General features: G+C 40.5%; 1 protein-coding gene across 1 annotated transcript in view; it reads left to right on the forward strand.

Moving 5' to 3' along the window:
- Nucleotides 1-17,839, forward strand: part of PYGL (glycogen phosphorylase L) — a 49,445-nt gene that overhangs the window by 11,602 nt on the left and 20,004 nt on the right. The window contains exons 5-16 of the mRNA XM_019725677.2: nt 5,500-5,631; nt 8,852-8,963; nt 9,406-9,488; nt 13,916-14,059; nt 14,249-14,341; nt 15,046-15,192; nt 15,532-15,695; nt 16,172-16,286; nt 16,829-16,930; nt 17,057-17,204; nt 17,324-17,382; nt 17,488-17,629. Coding sequence (XP_019581236.2) covers nt 5,500-5,631; nt 8,852-8,963; nt 9,406-9,488; nt 13,916-14,059; nt 14,249-14,341; nt 15,046-15,192; nt 15,532-15,695; nt 16,172-16,286; nt 16,829-16,930; nt 17,057-17,204; nt 17,324-17,382; nt 17,488-17,629 — 1,441 coding nt within the window. The remainder of the gene's footprint in view (nt 1-5,499; nt 5,632-8,851; nt 8,964-9,405; nt 9,489-13,915; nt 14,060-14,248; nt 14,342-15,045; nt 15,193-15,531; nt 15,696-16,171; nt 16,287-16,828; nt 16,931-17,056; nt 17,205-17,323; nt 17,383-17,487; nt 17,630-17,839) is intronic.

Below are 17,839 nucleotides of genomic sequence, written 5' to 3' on the forward strand. Positions count from 1 at the left end.
ACCAGATTCTTAGGCATATGTTTCTGTTACCTTTGGGGGCTCTGAGTCTACAGTTAGCGTAGTATGAAGAGGTTTCCCTGATTCTCAGTGTGATTTGCGCTTTCTCTCTACCTTTGTCCCACATACAGCATTGACAAAAAGATACTGGATTAGTTTTCCAAAAAGCTTGAGTTCTCTAAGCCCCTCCCACACTTCCAAGAGTCAGTCCAGGGCAGCATGCTCGAGAGTTTGGATGGGAGGCCCTAGGCTGGAGCTCATCCCAGTGGAGAGGAAGGACAACAAGCTTGGTGTCACCACAATCTTCTTTCCCCTCCCGTGGTATTTGGATACTCTTTGGGCCAAGGAAGGAAGGAACTAAGAGATTTGGTATGATGAGAGAATATACCAAGGAAGAAGTCTCAGAAGGAGAATATTGAGAACGTATTGAAAGATAAACTTCCAAATTTTGCTAAGGACCAGTGTATCTTTAGCTACTACTAAATAAATCAGGAGGCAGCATTGTGTAGAAAAAACATTTGGGCCCTAATTTGAGATTTAATTTCTAATTTGAGGCCTAATTGCAGCTCATTACAAGGTGTATTGCCTCAATTTAGTCACCTAACTTCTCTGAGCCTCATTTTTTTCATCTGCAAAATGGAGATACTAACTACTGTTATTAGGTTGGTGCAAAAGTAATTGCAGTTTTTGCAATTGTTTTTAACCCTTTAAACTGCAGTTATTTTTGTACCAACCTAATAGCTTCACAAAATTATTATGAAAATATGTAAAATATCCAACACACAAATAGACATTCAATAGAATGTTAATTTTTGCCTAAGAAAAGGAGGATAATTTAATAAATTGTGTCGTTGTGTAATAAAATGTTAATGTAGCCAGCCATTAATATTATATTTTTGATTTAATGAAATGAGAAATTGTTCATTGAAAAAAAGGAAGTGTAGAATCATATGAATGGTATAAACTCAACTTTCCAAAGACAGCCAAAAATATAAAGTGCTAGGAAAAAATTACATTAAGCTTCAACAGTAATTATCTCTGGCAGATAAGATTACAGGTTATTTTTTACAGTCTTCTATTTATACTTCTACATGTCCCATTCTATAAGAAGTGTGTATTTTATAATCATAAAAAGCTATAACAGCAGAACAATTGGTTCCCTTCCGCAATGAAATAACCTAGAGTTACACGATAAGAAGCCTAGCTTAGCAGGCATTTTCAGTATGACCAGCATTTTGACACAACCTGATACCAAGCAATGCATAGTATCCATTTTCAGGCTTTGAAAGTACCCTGTGTGGTGCTCATTATACCCCAGAATGTTTAAGGATTTTGTGTCTCATCTTTTAACTACTGTTGTGTGAAAGATTTAAAAGAAACACAGCAAATCAATCTTAGAAAAAAATTTTTTCAAGTGCATTTTCCCCAAAATTTTATAAAAGGTCACTATTAATCACACATACTACTTCTGCTACTTTTAAATGGATTTTATTCCAAGAAACCATCCCTTTCTCTCCTATCATACAAAGAAAGGAAGTATATATCACTCCTATCAGACCCAGTAAGTACATATTATCCAGTGTTCTTTAAAAAAAAAGAGGCCAAGTGGCTTTTGATAATCTCCAAAGCTAGCCTCACTAGCTAGCCATCCTCACTTCTTTCATTATGACTTGAAATTGAGTAAGAAGAACACATAATTTTATTTGCCACATCCATTGTGCAAACATAAATATCCAAGAGCAAACATAAAATACACCATACCATAAAAAAGAAACCATTTCCATGAACAACAAAAAGTATTTCCCAGGAAATCAGCACGCCTCTTCAGGGTATAGTCACACACCCATCCACATTAGATACATCCTTGCTCTTACAATGGCAGATACAGAGAAAGCTGATGAAAATTGTACAAGCTGGGAAGATTTGTAAAGGGTGATGGACTTTTAATTTTCAAGGAAGATTTGCAGTAATAGTGTGTTCATTGTGAACCCCCCCTATGGAATATTATTTTGTTGCTAAAATGCTTGACTTACCTTGAGCTCAAATGGGGATCGTTAAAGCTTTATCAGTAATAGTCCTCTATGAAAATAACTGGCCTCTGGGAGGAACAGGGGAAAAGATAATTGCGACCAGCTCACATCAAAGTTTTAACTGTCTCACATCAAAGTTCTCACAGTAGGTGTCTTGGAGTAGAACCAAACAGTGTCTGCTGGACCCTCTGTCGCTTAGAACCCAAGCCAAGCCTGTTATAACCAGTCATGCACAGTTCCCATGACCCCGCAATCTTCTAGTTACCATTGTTGAATTCTTGGCGTTCCCAGAAAAAATTTTCAATTATTTGTACCATCAGAAAGTAAAGTTTGTTGTCTACTCCTGGTGTTTGCTCACTCGTTCTTCATGTCCTGTGTACCCCACAATTGAGGGGAAAGGCATTTCTTAGAATTCAATCACTGACAGAGCCCCCTGAGCTGACCTCTGCTTCCTTCCTGGCTGGAACTCAGATTGCATCGAGTAATACCTCTCGAGAGATGCCAAGTCCAGGCTGCCACCCCCACCCAGACTGGCACATTGCTCCTCCCTCCACAGAGCCTGCTGGCTTTGTCTCAGCTCTCTTTCATCCAGAATGTTCAGCTCCAGCAGCCCCCTCGGCTGTAAATGAAAGCTCTTCTCCCCTCTTGCCCCCGCCTTTCATATGGCTCAGCATGTGAGTGCATTCAGGGATCACTGGTACATGGGAATCTAAATTTACAGCCCACTTTGTTGATTCATTGGTAGAAAGACAGGTACAGGAGTTTTATCACCATCCTACAGCTTCTATGGATTTAGTAGGGGTTGCGGGAGGCACTTCTCTTTCTCCTCTGATCTGCTCAGACCACCTTATGGTTATGAAATGTCTATTTTTCAATTCACCTTAAAAACAAGCTTTGTAAAATTGAGGGAATTATTAACTGATTCCTTGCTGAATCAGGAAGAGACTAAAAATAAAGAACAGCAAGCTCAGAGTTCTGTTGTCCTACAGAACTCGTTAACCCAGTGAAATTAAAATTAGCCATTATTTGGCAGGGAAAAGCCAGACCAACATTGGATGGCATGAAGAATAATCAGCAGACTAGTCCCTTGTCACTTAACAGTGTACCCTCAAAAGAGTGAGGGCAACCTCTGATTTCCCTAGGAGGCTGGGTGTGGGCAGATGGGTGGGAAGCTGAGAGCCCGTCCTCTCTTTTGGGAATATTTTAAGCTGCTTGAATTGCATTTCTCAGCAGAAAATAGGCTGTCAGTTCTCCAATGCACATGATTTTTGAGAGGAACACTGTTCCTGCCTCATCATCTTCCTGTTTCAAATAATACCTGCAAGTGTGTTTTACAATAGTCCTGAGTGCTGAAATGAGGCAAAACCGCCTTACAGTTCTTTCCTGTTACAGGAAGCTGTGTTCACATTGCGCAGATTTTGAAAACCCCAAACTTGCCCTTGCAGCATAAGTGCAGCATGGAGTATTTTGTAAACAAGTCAGGTGTTTTGATCCTTTGTGGATATCCTCATTTATTTGTCTCTGAGTTTCTAGTTACTAACACATGCTAGTGGACTCTAACTTAGTTTCTTATCAGCTGATAAAATTCAGTTGTTTCCTTAATTTCCTTAATTAATTTTTTGTTGTTCTCTTTATGACTGGGATAGTGGAAGTCTAAATTCTGCATTACTGACTTTGTATCACCATGTAGCCCCTGGCTGTACCATGTATCCACTGGGGACTAGTTAAAAATGCAAAATTTCAGACCCCACCCCAGACTGTTTAGAATCTGCATTTTAACAAGATGCAATTTGCTGATTACTTCAAATCTAGCTCCAGCCTTCCCTAGGCTTCGTCCTGCCTCCGAGTCATCCTCCTGCCTCCAGCAGCTCTCTAACTCCCAGACCTCTGCCTAAAGGTGTTGTTTCTATGAGTCACCTTTCATTCACCATTATGTTTGTAGTTAATATTAATGAGCAACTTATGAAGTAATCACCCTGCTTTCTTGATACAGAGTCATGATCAGTGTTTGAATAAATGAATGTGTATTTGCTTATCTGGCTGTTGAGGTTAATATTTTGTCTAATATCTAAAAAAAAAACAAACAAACAGTAGCTGTTTTTGCTTCTCTCTAACTGTGCCTGGGGCGAGCATTGAACTCCTATTTAGGAGATCATGAGGCATCCAGCATAATATGTCCTAATTCATAAGCAATATCTTCTTAAACCAATGCTGAGTTTTCTAAGAGGAGAGAGCAAGGAATCGAAAAGGTAAAGTAACCATATTCTAATCTCACTGTACTTTGTAGTAAAAAACCTTACTCCTCCCTTCTTGTCAGAACACAATTCCATTTTTTAAGATAAATGTAATATTTTAAAGATTTCACTAATAATATCTTTATATAAAGGATGCATTCCCCCAAATGTGTTTGTGTTTGTTTATTGCAGCCAAAATTCATTTGATGTTTAGTATACCCTAAATACAAATTATGATTTTTAAATTTTTATAAGAAGTATTTTGTTATAATTACCATAAATGCATGTAAAACATTGAAATTGTCTATATGAAAAAAATCCCTTACCTCTTAGTATGTTATTTTTGAAATGAACCATAATCAATATTCATTATTATAAGATCAAAATTACACAAGGATTAAATTAAATAAAGATAACAAAATGTAATAGTCTTCTGTACCTATATTAAAGTGAGCTTTTTTAAGGGAGCTTTCTATGAGTAGCATATCTTAACCGATTCTGTGCGTTGTAGGCACAAGGATCTTGATTGAAACCACCGTCAGGACCCATCAGGTCCAGGTATCCAACTATAAACATCCCTGGAGGATTTCTCTTTCACTGAAGCTGGACAATTCTGTTCACAGATGTTAAGACACAGGCTCTAGAATACACAGACCTAAAGTCAAATCTTAAATGTACCATTCACTATCTGTACAACTTTGAGCAACTTACAATTTTCTTATCTGTAAAAGGGGAATCAACATATAAAAACAGTCACAGGGATATAAAGTACAACATACGGAATATAGTCAATAATAGTCAATAATATTGTAATAACTATGTACGGTGTCAGATGGGAACTAGACTTATCAGGATGATCACTTCCTAAGTTATATAAATGTCTATAACCACTGTGTTGTACACCTGAAATTAATGTAATATTGTATGTCAACTGTAATTGAAAATTTAGAAATAAAAGAAGAGTCATAGATTCCTCCCATAGGATTGCTCTGGGGATTAAATGCAATAATACATGTGTACAGTCAACATTTAGAGCTGTATTAGCAAGTAGTGGTGTTATTGATTTAGGCTGTGAGACAGTAACAAGGATGAATTGAGATTGACAGAACCAACACTCTTTCTTGCCAAAACAGTACTCTCAAGTTGATTCAATTGAAGATATTTTGAGTTCAGTATAATGAAAGAGCTAGGTCCACATCTCCTGAAAAATAAATTCTAAGCCGTATCGTTTTTTGCAGGTAGAAGAGGCAGATGATTGGCTCCGGCATGGAAACCCCTGGGAGAAGGCCCGCCCCGAGTTCATGCTGCCCGTGCACTTCTACGGAAGAGTAGAGCATAGCGAGGCTGGGGTCAAGTGGATCGACACGCAGGTATTCAGGGTTCTCCCACCGAGCATGTCGTCGAGCACAGCGCAGTGCATACATAGCATAGTGTATAATGCGTATATGATATTGAGTGTAGTATGCTATGTATTGCATAATAGAGTATATTTTAATAAATAAATGTGATACTCCTCTTATTAAATGTGCAACCCACTCATTTTGGAGATGAAGAAGCTGAGGCCGAGAGAGAAGTGACTTCCCCAAGCTCAGTGACTTACCAGGGTCATTTTACAATCAGCTTTACCAGAGATTAACTAATTCTATAATCCCAGCATGTTTAGCTCTCCAGTTTTCTATGAAGTTGTTGATACCAAGATTGAATAAATTTAAATGTCCTTCCTCACCCCTCTGCTACATGTACATTTGCGTATGTACATTTACTTGTAACTTCTCAGGGGTAGATATTTTAAAAATGAAGTATTTATTCAAAGAATTACCAAAGTTTCTTATTCATTGCAAAGTCAAGAAAAATAATGCAAAATATTGAAAATGTACTCTCTTATTTTGTGCCAAATCACTCCGTGAGAAGTAATGCCGGTGTCAGTCAATCCAAGTGCACTTATTCTGGCAACTCGCTTTGGTGCTACCCTATCTTTGAGCAAGTCGTTTTTCAGCACCCCAGTGGTGGTTTGTGCTTTGCTGTCTATGTACTTCCTGAAAAATAACCTCTATTAACTACTGCACTGCACTGTCCAATCATCAAAGGCTCTGCTTGAGATATTTGTTTAATAAATAGAGCCTCAGGCTGGAAAAGATGTATCACTGGTCATTCTTTTAAAAGCTTTAAAAAAATGGTAAAGATCAACTAAATGTTGTTGTTATATGTCACAATTGGGAGTGAAATTCGGTATTGTAATGCTAAATTCAGTTGGTTTGTGGGTTATTTTCCATGAAGAAATGCTTCATTTTGTCTTAGAAGAACCTACACCCATGTTATAGCTGAGTTTTTAAACTAATGGTCTATTCTGCTAATCCATATAGAGCTCATCGCAGGTTAGAAAAATAAGACTGTAAAAAAACGTTTTCCTATCTAAACATGAATTTATTCAACATATGAAATAATGGATTAGAAGCTAAAATAGATCATTATAGTGTAACGGTATAGGGAATAAACTAATACTGTGATTTCAAGTCTTCTTTATTTAGGTTAAGCAGATGACAATCTTAGTTGCAGTTGGTTACAAACAGGATTAGGAGAGCTGCAAACAAATCAATCGTTAATACGTCCAAAGAATTCATACATGTTTTTGGTATTAAACTAGCCAGTATTTGATACAGATTTGGGGTCTAAAACTTCCGGTGACTTCTGATCTGTTTAAATGTATGCAGTTTTACGCGATCTTTACGCGATCGATCCTGGAAGCATTCTGTTTGCCCTGTAGGTCCCACTGTTGAGCTACCTTGTATTTAAAAAGTACCTCTGGATATTTTCATAATATATCCAGAAATTCAATTAGGGAGAGTGTGTTTTTCTGTGCTCACAAAGGCAAGGTTATGGGACAGATGTAATATAAGGTGAGTGACCCAAGCAGTGCAGAACTTGATCGATTTATGCAAGCTGTCACTGACCAGCCCCCGATTTGTAGCTGGTGAGGTCAGAGAGCATGAGGTCAGACGTGGTATGTGTGTGCTGTGTGTAGCTTCCAATAAACGGAGCAAGTCATTTCATTCGTGGGTCAGTCCTCTGGGAAGCGGAGCCCAGACAGAATTAGAAGTGCAGGTGATACATTGGGGAAATGCCAAGATAAAGGGGAGAGGGATCAGGAGGAAGTGGGAAGTCTTTCAGACTGTAGTGCAGGTATGACACCTGTAAAGAGACAAGGGGAAAGGAGGAGGATTCTCAGGAAGAGCCTCAGACAGCTGTGCAGCTTTGAGCAAACAGTCAGGTTCATGGGGCCTGAGATTAAAGATTGCTCATGAGCGGAGTCCCAGCTCTCATGCACCACAATAGAAACATCCCAGAGAAAGCATGGCCTCAGCTGGAGCTCAGAGGTGACAATTCTGCCTGAAGTTCTCTAAAGGGACATCCGAGCCATGTACTTCCCTGGCTGCCTCAATTATTCTTCAAGGGTCAGCAGGACAAATCATGTTTGAACTTGGACTCAACCCATTCTGTAAACAACTCTTCCTGATTGATCACAACTTGCTGTAAAAATCTCCAGAGACTCATATTTCCTAGTGAAAGATATTCAAAGAAGGGTGATTTATTATTTCAAGGACATGGTGTTCATGAAAACATGACTGAATGTGTGTGATTGATTGATATAGGCTATAATGCTTCATTCTTTCATAATTCAACAGACTCAAATAAAAAGATTTAATTGTTTAAGTTTTTAGATTTCATCCTTACCACTGACTGTGACCTTGGCCACGTCACGTCTTAGCCCCATTCTCCTCAATTCCAAAATGAGTGGGTTGTACTAAGGGATCTCTGGTATCCTCCTATTCAATTAATCTGTCGTTCCCCCTCCTTGGAGCTTGATTCTGGTGAGGCAGGGAAGAGAAATGAGTCTTTTCCCACATAAATTTTAAATTCATGTGAGACATAGTTCATCTTCCTGTTCTTCTCTGTTTCAATGACTGTCACAAAGATTGAGCTAGATTTTCCAAAACTCACTTAGGCTCATCTTGGCTAATTATCAGCTCATTTGTCAGATCACTAAAATAACTTTTCATCATGCAACTTTGAAAAGCCTAGACTAGCATGTTAAACATCATATGTAATATTCCATCTTCATAAATTTCCTATTCCATTGACTTTTTTTACCATATTTGAAATCAGATCATTGAATAACCTACATTAAACTTATCCTGATTACTGGTTTTTAATGAGTACAGATTCACATTTGTCACTTTGTTTGCACATCATATTTTATTATTCTTAGCATAGTGGCTTGATCTGAAACATGAAGGCTCCGCACCCAGATAAAGGCAAGGGACACAAAGAGAAGTCAACATGGAAATGACATAGAAGACCATCGTTCTGGATGGTTCCGTCCTTCCAGATTGTTCCAGTGGAAGGAAGATCCACAATGGCCCCTAAAACCCCCTCCAGCCCTAGGACCCTTGTCTTGGTTTAGACCTCACACAATTTGAGTTGGTGATAGAGCCAGGAATAGGATGCCAGTTGCTATGTCCCAGCCCATTGTTAAACCTACATCATCACACGTGGGAAACAGTGAGCAGCTGCTTGAATTGAATCCCACAGGTGGTCCTGGCCCTGCCGTATGACACCCCAGTCCCCGGGTATAGGAATAACACCGTCAACACCATGCGCCTCTGGTCTGCTCGGGCACCCAATGACTTCAACCTCCGAGACTGTGAGTACAGCGTGGGCTCTTGTTTGTGTGTGTGTGTGCGCTTCATCTTTCTGATCTCAGGAGCAAATTAGGACTCCACCAAGATGACACAACACAGGAACTTGTGGGGACTAGGATATAATAAATGGTTTCTTTTTGATCAATAGTTAGAACCACATTGAGCTTGAGCAAAAGGCCTTGAGTTTCTGATTGGAAGTCTTCAGTGACTGTGCAGCCCTCTCATGGAGCAAATATCAGGACACTTTTATAGCAGTCCGTCAGTCTGTCCTTCTTAGACTCTCATGTGAATCACAGCATGAAGGTTCATTGAAATCCTTTTGGATGTTTAGGAATGTTAGGAATCCCACATGCCACACAGCAAGCATCAGGTGAGACCAAGGGACTTGGATGACTAACAGTGGCTGGCTTGTCTGTTTATTCATTTTTCTAACATTCCCCTCAGTTAACGTTGGAGACTACATCCAGGCTGTGCTGGACCGAAATCTGGCCGAGAACATCTCCCGGGTCCTCTATCCCAATGATAATGTGAGTGACCAAGGTGACTTCCTCAGTGGAAACAGAAGCAGCTTATTTCAGAAGCACCTGTTTAGTAGCTCTATAAAGCACAGCTTTCATTTTCATTTTCTTTCTTCAATGCAAAATAATCTCCATATATCTTCCTGAATTGTCTAGATTTCCCCTCCCACCCAAGTAAGGAAAACAAATTAGTGCAATTCATGAAATCAGAATTGATATTTTGCTCTTGATTAGTGACCCCATGACTAATTGGGAAGATCAGTGTGTATTTCAAAACAAACCTGGATATAAAAGAGGTGAAACACTACTTCCTTTCATCCATCATCAGAATCCCTGGAGGTTTCCTGCCTGGCCTCTTCCCCTCGCTGACAGGTCTTCTGTCCCTCTGCCCCCAGGCGAGGTGGGGTGATGAACCTAGGAGAGGACCCAGGGGCAAACTTGTTTCTTATGCCACTTATTCATCTCTTTAGGTGATTATTCCTAATTTTACACTAAGAATAACTTAGTTTAAAAAAAAAAAAAAGAAAACACTTTGTACTGTATCTCAGATGACAGCTGTGGATTCTTAGTTGGCTTAAATATACTTAGCTCTAACTTTTATATGGATAACAATCATTTTCTTTAAGCTATAATGATTTTTTTTCTTTTTTTAATCTCAGAAGCAACCAGTTTCGTACTCTTCTCTACAAAGGTGGCACAAAACAAAGATTAGGGGACTAGGACATAAATGGTCCTTAAGGCCAGATGTCTACTTGGTATTAAACCACAGTCTCTAAGTGTGTGTTATTTTTCCTTTGGGAGAAACATTGTGACTTCATCACATTTCAGAGAAATCTCTAACCCAAAAGCAAAAGGTGGTTCTAGTTCATGGTCAGTTAAAGTAAGAATCCTTCCAAGGCTGGGGCCGCACCGCCGAGCCAAAGCCAGCCTGCAGGATTGTTTATCTGGAGGGGCTTGCACTTCATCCTTCTGCGTCAGCGAGGACCCAGCCTAACTGTACTTGGAAATAATCATCTGCAGCTATTGATGGTGCACACTAAGTTAGCATGAGCTACAAAGTTGACCAAATTCATTGGGTGACACGTAGCTTTCAAGGTCATGCTTGTTAAGTACAAGTTGATAAATCACTTTTGTATTGTAATTACAAGAATAAATTCATTTCTCCTCCCCCACTTGGCCGTAGCCCTAATTCAGACATTAGTCTGTCTGCCGAGAATTTTGCAACTGTCCTCCCTCTGCAGCTAGTTAGATATTTTTTTCTTGCTTAAAGCTCTTTAAAGGCTTCCAGTCACTACAGAGAACTGCAGAAGTTTAGATGTGCTCCCTAAGTTCTGTGAGTTGTCTGATGCACCCTCCGTGATCTGGCCCTGGCAGTGCAGTCCCAGCGTGGTGGACTCTCTGCCCTGTGCTTTCTCACCTGAGTGCCTTGCCCAGGCTTCCTCTGCCTGCACAGAATACTCTGGCCCTCTGTGCTCATCTGGCTTATTCATACTCATCTTTCAGGGCTCAGATAAAGAATTACCTGAGTACCCAGGTTCCCAAAGTACTGTGTATGTATTAGGTTGGTGCAAAAGTTATTGCGGTTTAAAAGGTTAAGAATAATTGCAAAAACCAATTACTTTTGCACCAACCTAATACTTAAATATAACTTTTTTTTAATCACATTTTTATTTAAGCCTTATTTACACATCTGCCCACTAGTTTGAACTTCTTGAGGTCAGCGATTATGTTTAATCATTTTATTTTTAGAACATTAAAAATTCCCTAACTCAATAAATGTTTAAATTAATTTTGGATGGCTTCATAGTGCTTTTTATAGAATAATGATTTCATTATAATTTTTACCATGATACATGCCATTAGAAAAAAATATTAAAAAGTACCAAAAAGAAAGTAAAAAAATTCTGGATTCCACCTATAATTCCCATTGATAAGATTGATCCAGACAATTTCCTATTAATGACTTTTCATTTTTAATTTGGTTTTTAAATTTTCATCAAAGTTATATATGCACATAGTTTAAAGAGAAAAGCAGTTCTCTGAGGCTTATATAAAAACTTAGCCTCTCAGTTCCCACTTCCGAAAAGCAACTACATCCCCTTGCTTTTAATTGATTTTCTGGATTCTTCCCTCATTATTTCTAATAGCATGCTATTGTTATTTCTTGGTTTTCCTGCTTTTACAATTGTTTGTTGACTCTCCACTTTTGAAGATGAGAATATAGCTCACTCTCTCACATACACTCCCACTTCCAGCACACAAACACTTATTTCCTATTCCAATTCTCTCAACATGATTACATTGTAATTTTCACTGGCTCCTTAATCAGTGTTTAAATTATTATGACCATGTAAATGCTTCAGGATGCTGGTCTGTGCATGTATGTATCATTATATAATGATTATTTTTCATTTCCTTAAAAAGTTTTTGTTTTTCTTGGAGTTATTGTTTTGTTTGCTTGGGTTTCTGAGTGCTTTTCCCTAATTTCACCTACACTCTACCTCAGCTATAGAAATTTCCTCTCAGTACATTCAGACACATTAGGTATTCTGTTATTTGGTCTTTTTGAAAAGGCTCTTGTGGATCTCTTCTGGTTGGCTGCTCCACTGTCATCTTGGATCTTCTTCCCCATTATCCTGAGAACCTGTGTGCTCATTTACTTCCTGGCATCATTTGTTTCCTGGGTTCCATGTCTTTCTTTTTATTTGTTTATTTACTCCCTTGTTTTAGTAGTAAACATGCTATAAGGGTTTCCTGGGAAAGGATGTATGTAAGGTCAGTTATTTTGAGATCTTGCAAAATGTCTTTATTCTGCCCTCACAATGATAGCTTGCCTGGATGCAGTACACCCGGAATTTTTTGTTGTTGTCTTCTAGTTTTCAGTGTGACTAAGAAGTATAATTCAGTTCTGGTTCTTGATCTTTTGTTTGAATCCTGTTTTTTACCTCTTTGAAAACTTCTTGTCTCCCTCTGTCACTCTACACTCCCCCTCACCCTCTCCTTCTCCATGTTTCCCTCCCTCAGTCACCTACATCTAAGTGTACTGAATTTTTTTTGGTGGGGGATGCTTTGGGGTGCCTCTTCTTTCACCTATCAGGCCTGGGTATCCTTTCAGTCTGGGAACACAGGATTATAGTTCTCTAAGAAGTGGGCTAGAATTATTGAACATCCTCAGCTAGTCCTTTAGTTTTCTTACCTATTTTCTTACATCTATCATCTTTTTTGTCTTCTTGCTCAACTTTCTGGGTGATTACAGCTCTCTCTTCCAATCATTCTATTGTGTTTTTCATTTTGGATATCATGTTTTAATTTCCAAGTCATCTTTTTTCTCTAGATATTGTCTTAAAGCATCTTAATCTTATTTCTTGAGCACAATATCTTCTCTGATCTATCTGAGGATATTGATAGTATTCTTCTAATATTTTTTTTTCTAATCTCTGTTTCCTCTAAGTTGGCTTTTGTTTATTTTGACCTCTGTCTGTCTTTCACAAGGTTTTCTTAAATGTCTAATTATCCTTAGCTGTGCACTAAAATTTAAGAGCGAGGTACCCACATGCTTTGGGGTAGCTCTGTACGGTTAGGTAGGGTCTGTACACTTGGGTTTCACTCTGTTGGTATCTGGTGGAGCCATGTCCTGGGGTAAGCACCTCATGTCAGTGTCTTTAGGTCTCCCTCTTGCGCTGGTCAAATTCCCTAGAGAAGACTCTTGCAGCTTCTTTCCTGGTGGAATTAATGTTGGCTGCCTGTATTCTGAAATTTGGTTGGGATGAGGAGACAGAGTCTTAACACTCAGTACTCAAACTTTCACTTAACCCCCTTCCCATTTTCAGTATGGGATGGTACCCCACATCCAACTGTACCTGCTGCCCTGCAGTTCAGAGACCCTTGTTCTACCAGCTCCACAGAATACACCTCCAATTTCTGTTTCAGATGGGAAAGGAAATTGCTCAGCTGAGGGAACTGGGATGAGGCCTAAGGCCAAACCGCTTCTTAGACTCTCGACGAACCTTTTACCCTATCTTCACTCCTATTTCCCAAGGCACCAGTGCTGTCATTTCCAGAGCCTTTGGGGGCCTCAGTGTATAAGTTGAGTTGTTTTTTGGCTCTTCTCCACTACCAGCTCAGGATTCAGCTTTTCTGGGTCTTCTGGCTCAATGATCACTCATCCATCTGTTTTTCAGCTTATAAACAGTTGTTGCTATTGTGTTCTCTCCCATTCCCTTCATCCTTTATCAGTAAGCCTTTTTAAAATCCCTTTACTATCATTTAAATGGAGTTTCAGAAAAGAGCTCAGGCTAATGCGTGGCATCCAACCTCCCATCATCCAGATGCCCAGTGGATTTTAGCCTTAAAGTTCTCTGGGCAGGAGACACCAATCAGAGTTTGGCCTTGCCCAACGCTGTCAGCCACTCTCACTCAGTCTCTCTGGTTTGAAGTTTTTTGAAGGGAAGGAGCTAAGATTAAAGCAGGAGTACTTTGTGGTGGCAGCTACCTTGCAAGATGTCATCCGACGTTTCAAAGCCTCCAAGTTTGGCTCCACCGATGGTGCCGGAACTGCATTTGATGCCTTTCCAGATCAGGCAAGTATTGAGTCTGTGAACACAGGTAAGCACCACTGAGGGGACGAGGACTTCCTGTCAGATTTACTCTATCTCAGTGCTAAGGAAGTTGAGTGGGTATAGCATAGAAGGTGGAAGATTTTGTTGGTCTTTACCCAGCAGGTATGAGGCCATCAGTCACCTTCACATTGATGTCTTTCCCCCACACAGGTTGCCATCCAGCTGAATGACACTCACCCTGCACTCGCCATCCCTGAGCTGATGAGGGTTTTCGTGGATATTGAAAAATTGCCCTGGTCCAAGGTCTGGATAGTTTGGCTTCTTTTTTCCTATAATTAACTAACCAATATATCTGTGGTGGAGAGATTGTGCCAAAAACTCCTTTTATGGTTTTCTAAAATAAGTTACTGTTGCTGACTTCCAACAGTTAGAGGTAGATTTTGCCCTGGTGCTGACATTTCTCCGTCTTTACTGCTTTACAGGGAGTAAGACTAAGAAATAAACACATTCCTGATGGGTCTCAGCTTAATAGCTGTATCAAGGCTTATATTGTGTCTACCATTTTTGTATCTAAAAGGATTCTAAATTAAGCTCTCTAACCTCAGAATACAGCTAATTGAAAGCGTCCATTGCTTTGGAAGTCAGTATTTTAAACATACTTTGTACCTTCTCACAATATTCCTTAAGTTTTTATTCCTCAGACTTTTTTATTTAATAAATGAAAGACAAGATAGTAGAGAAGGTTTCTCAGTATGCTGTCTTAAGTTTTATCAGTTAGTTTTACAAGTAGCTGCCTTTTTATTTGTGAAAAACACGTTCCCATTCTCTGGACCATTCAGGGACCTGATGGAATCAGGGGTGTCTAACTGTATATAAGCAGACAGAATTATTCTGTTGCAGACAGGCGGGAGTTGAGGAAATGTCTGGCCCCGTGTGATGGGGTGTGCACTTGTAGGGCAGCCTGTCTTGCAGAGGAAGGCAGTTAAACCCCCCCCCCTTTCCCTCAGGCGTGGGAGATCACCCGGAAGACCTTCGCATACACCAACCACACAGTGCTCCCAGAAGCCTTGGAGCGCTGGCCTGTAGAGCTGGTGGAGAGGCTCCTTCCTCGACATTTGCAAATCATTTATGAGATAAATCAGAAGCATTTAGATGTAAGTTATTTTGAGACATTCATACTCCCTTTTTCGAATGAGGTCTTGAAATGTTAAGGGTGGCTACGGTATTCTCTCTTACCAAATGTGAGGCCCAACCACTTTCAACCATTACATCAAATGAATCTAACTCGGGTGGGACTCTGGTAAAGACAACTTTTTCAAAATACTAAAATACTAGGGCATCTCCTCAGGCTAACCCAGCCCCTCCTTGTGGGAGTGAGGTTTTATATTCGCTCCATCAAAGATTTTGCTTGGGTTGGGAAGTGAGCAGTGTTACCGCAGTGTTGCTGTAAAGCTTGAAAGTAACCAGTCAGGCCTTTCTCTTCCTTTGGCTAGAAAATTGCGGCCTTGTTTCCTAAAGATGTCGACCGTCTGAGAAGGATGTCTCTGATAGAAGAGGAAGGAGGCAAAAGAATCAACATGGCCCATCTTTGCATTGTGGGCTCCCATGCTGTGAATGGTGTGGCTAAAATCCACTCAGACATCGTAAAGACCCAAGTGTGAGCTTCCATTCCCAGGGTGGTGGGCCTCATGGTTCTCCGTTAATGCAGTGGTGCTGGTAAATACACGGTTGCTTTGGAGAGGAGGAGAGGCCCCTCAAAGTGTTTAATAGTATTTTCTTCTATACAAAGTACCTTTGGTGGTGGGGGGGGGGCCTTCTTTCTGAACCATCCTAATTCTAGACTTAGGAGCTAAAAATAAAAATTAAAAAAACTATTCTGCTGAAAAGTCTGGTATATATGTTAGTGCCAGGAAATCATATGGAGGTGATTAGATTCGGAATTTTCTTCTATTTTGAATTGCAAAATGTTTTATTTAGAATGACAACTGTAGCAGCAGCTCTTCCCTCCGCTTGTATTTAAGCTTTCTAAGCCTACACTTGGCTTCTTGTATGTAACTCTGAACTTCATCCTGTATGTACGCTGGGGACCTGCCGTTTCAGCCAAATTCAGTGATGTGTCTCTTCTGTTTCCAGGTTCAAGGATTTCAGTGAGCTAGAACCAGACAAGTTTCAGAACAAAACCAATGGGATCACTCCAAGGCGCTGGCTCCTACTGTGCAACCCGGGGCTGGCAGAGCTCATAGCAGAGGTAACCGGGCAGTGCTGAGAGGAGGGAGGCCGGATGGAAGGCAAGAGGCACCTGGGTGCCCTTAGGATTTGCAAATCCAGTCTGCAGCAGGGTCAGCCTCATCACTGTGTGACTGGTATGGCCCCACAAGTGCCTGATTTAATTCTCTTTGGCCAGCTTGAAATTCTTAATATTAGGTACCTTGTCATAGCTAACAGTATTCATACGACACACAATGGAAGATGGTAACCCGATTTAGTAAAAGAGGAAAACAAAGGTCATATTAGCAACTAGTGGAACCTGGCTTCTTTGTCACCCTCTTTAGGTAGCTTTCCTGTTTTTAACATTTAATGCCACTGAAAGTACATTTAAGATACCAGCAAAGTATTCTTCCCACACGGTATTTCTAGCCTTTTCTGTGAGTAAGCCATTCTGTGCACTGTGTGGTAGGTGAGCTATCCTGTTGTAGGTAAGTGCAAACAATCTCCACCAAGTGACAGAAACTGCTCGCTTGGGCTTGATTGCCACCCCTGACTTAAGTCACCTCTTCTTTAAACTGAAAGAAAATCGGGGAAGACTACGTGAAAGACTTGAGCCAGCTGACGAAGTTACACAGCTTCCTGGGTGATGACATCTTTCTCCGAGAAATTTCCAATGTGAAACAGGTGAGGCTTCCCTGGTGGGTTCTTCCCCCAGCACTTGCTTTGAGTCTGTTATACTCCCGTTTTTAAAACAGACCACCCAATGCTTCTAAGTCAAAAGGGCCCTGGCACCGTGTACTGTCCCAACAGGAGAACAAGCTGAAGTTTTCTCAGTTCCTGGAGAAGGAGTACAAAGTGAAGATCAACCCGTCGTCCATGTTTGACGTGCAGGTGAAGAGGATCCATGAGTACAAGCGGCAGCTCTTGAACTGCCTGCATGTGGTCACCATGTACAACCGTGAGTTGGCCCTGTAGCCCCCACGCCGCCCAGCAGGTGGAAGCAGCACTCTCGGCACAGATCTCACCACCCCAGCCATCAGCCACTCTCTGTTCCATCCACTTCTCCATCTTTTACAGGCATTAAGAAAGACCCTAAGAAGTTATTTGTGCCCAGAACAGTTATAATTGGCGGCAAAGTAAGTTGAGTCTCTTCCCTAGGGAATTGGGGGCTCTAATCCCTTGCCAGTTCTCCATTTCATCTTGCCTGCATTCCGTCATTGTGCTGGACATTCTTTCCCAAGGCTGCCCCAGGATATCACATGGCCAAAATGATCATAAAGCTGATCACTTCAGTAGCAGACGTGGTGAACAACGACCCCATGGTTGGAAACAAGTTGAAAGTCATCTTCTTGGAGAACTACAGAGTGTCTCTTGCTGAAAAAGGTAGTGTTTTCATCACAAAACGTGGGGCCAGGCCAAATTCTAGGAAAAGATGACATGATACAGAAAAATGGGGCAGCTGAGCTCAGGGAGTCAGTAACTTGGGGTAGGTGTCACTGTTAGGCAGAATAAGCCCCTAAGCCAAAAGCTTTTACAGTGACCCAGCTGACAATGAGATTGCTCTCCCCAGAACCAATATCACAGATAACACTT

Source organism: Rhinolophus sinicus, linkage group LG03 (genome assembly GCF_036562045.2).
Source record: "Rhinolophus sinicus isolate RSC01 linkage group LG03, ASM3656204v1, whole genome shotgun sequence".
Lineage (NCBI taxonomy): Eukaryota > Metazoa > Chordata > Mammalia > Chiroptera > Rhinolophidae > Rhinolophus > Rhinolophus sinicus.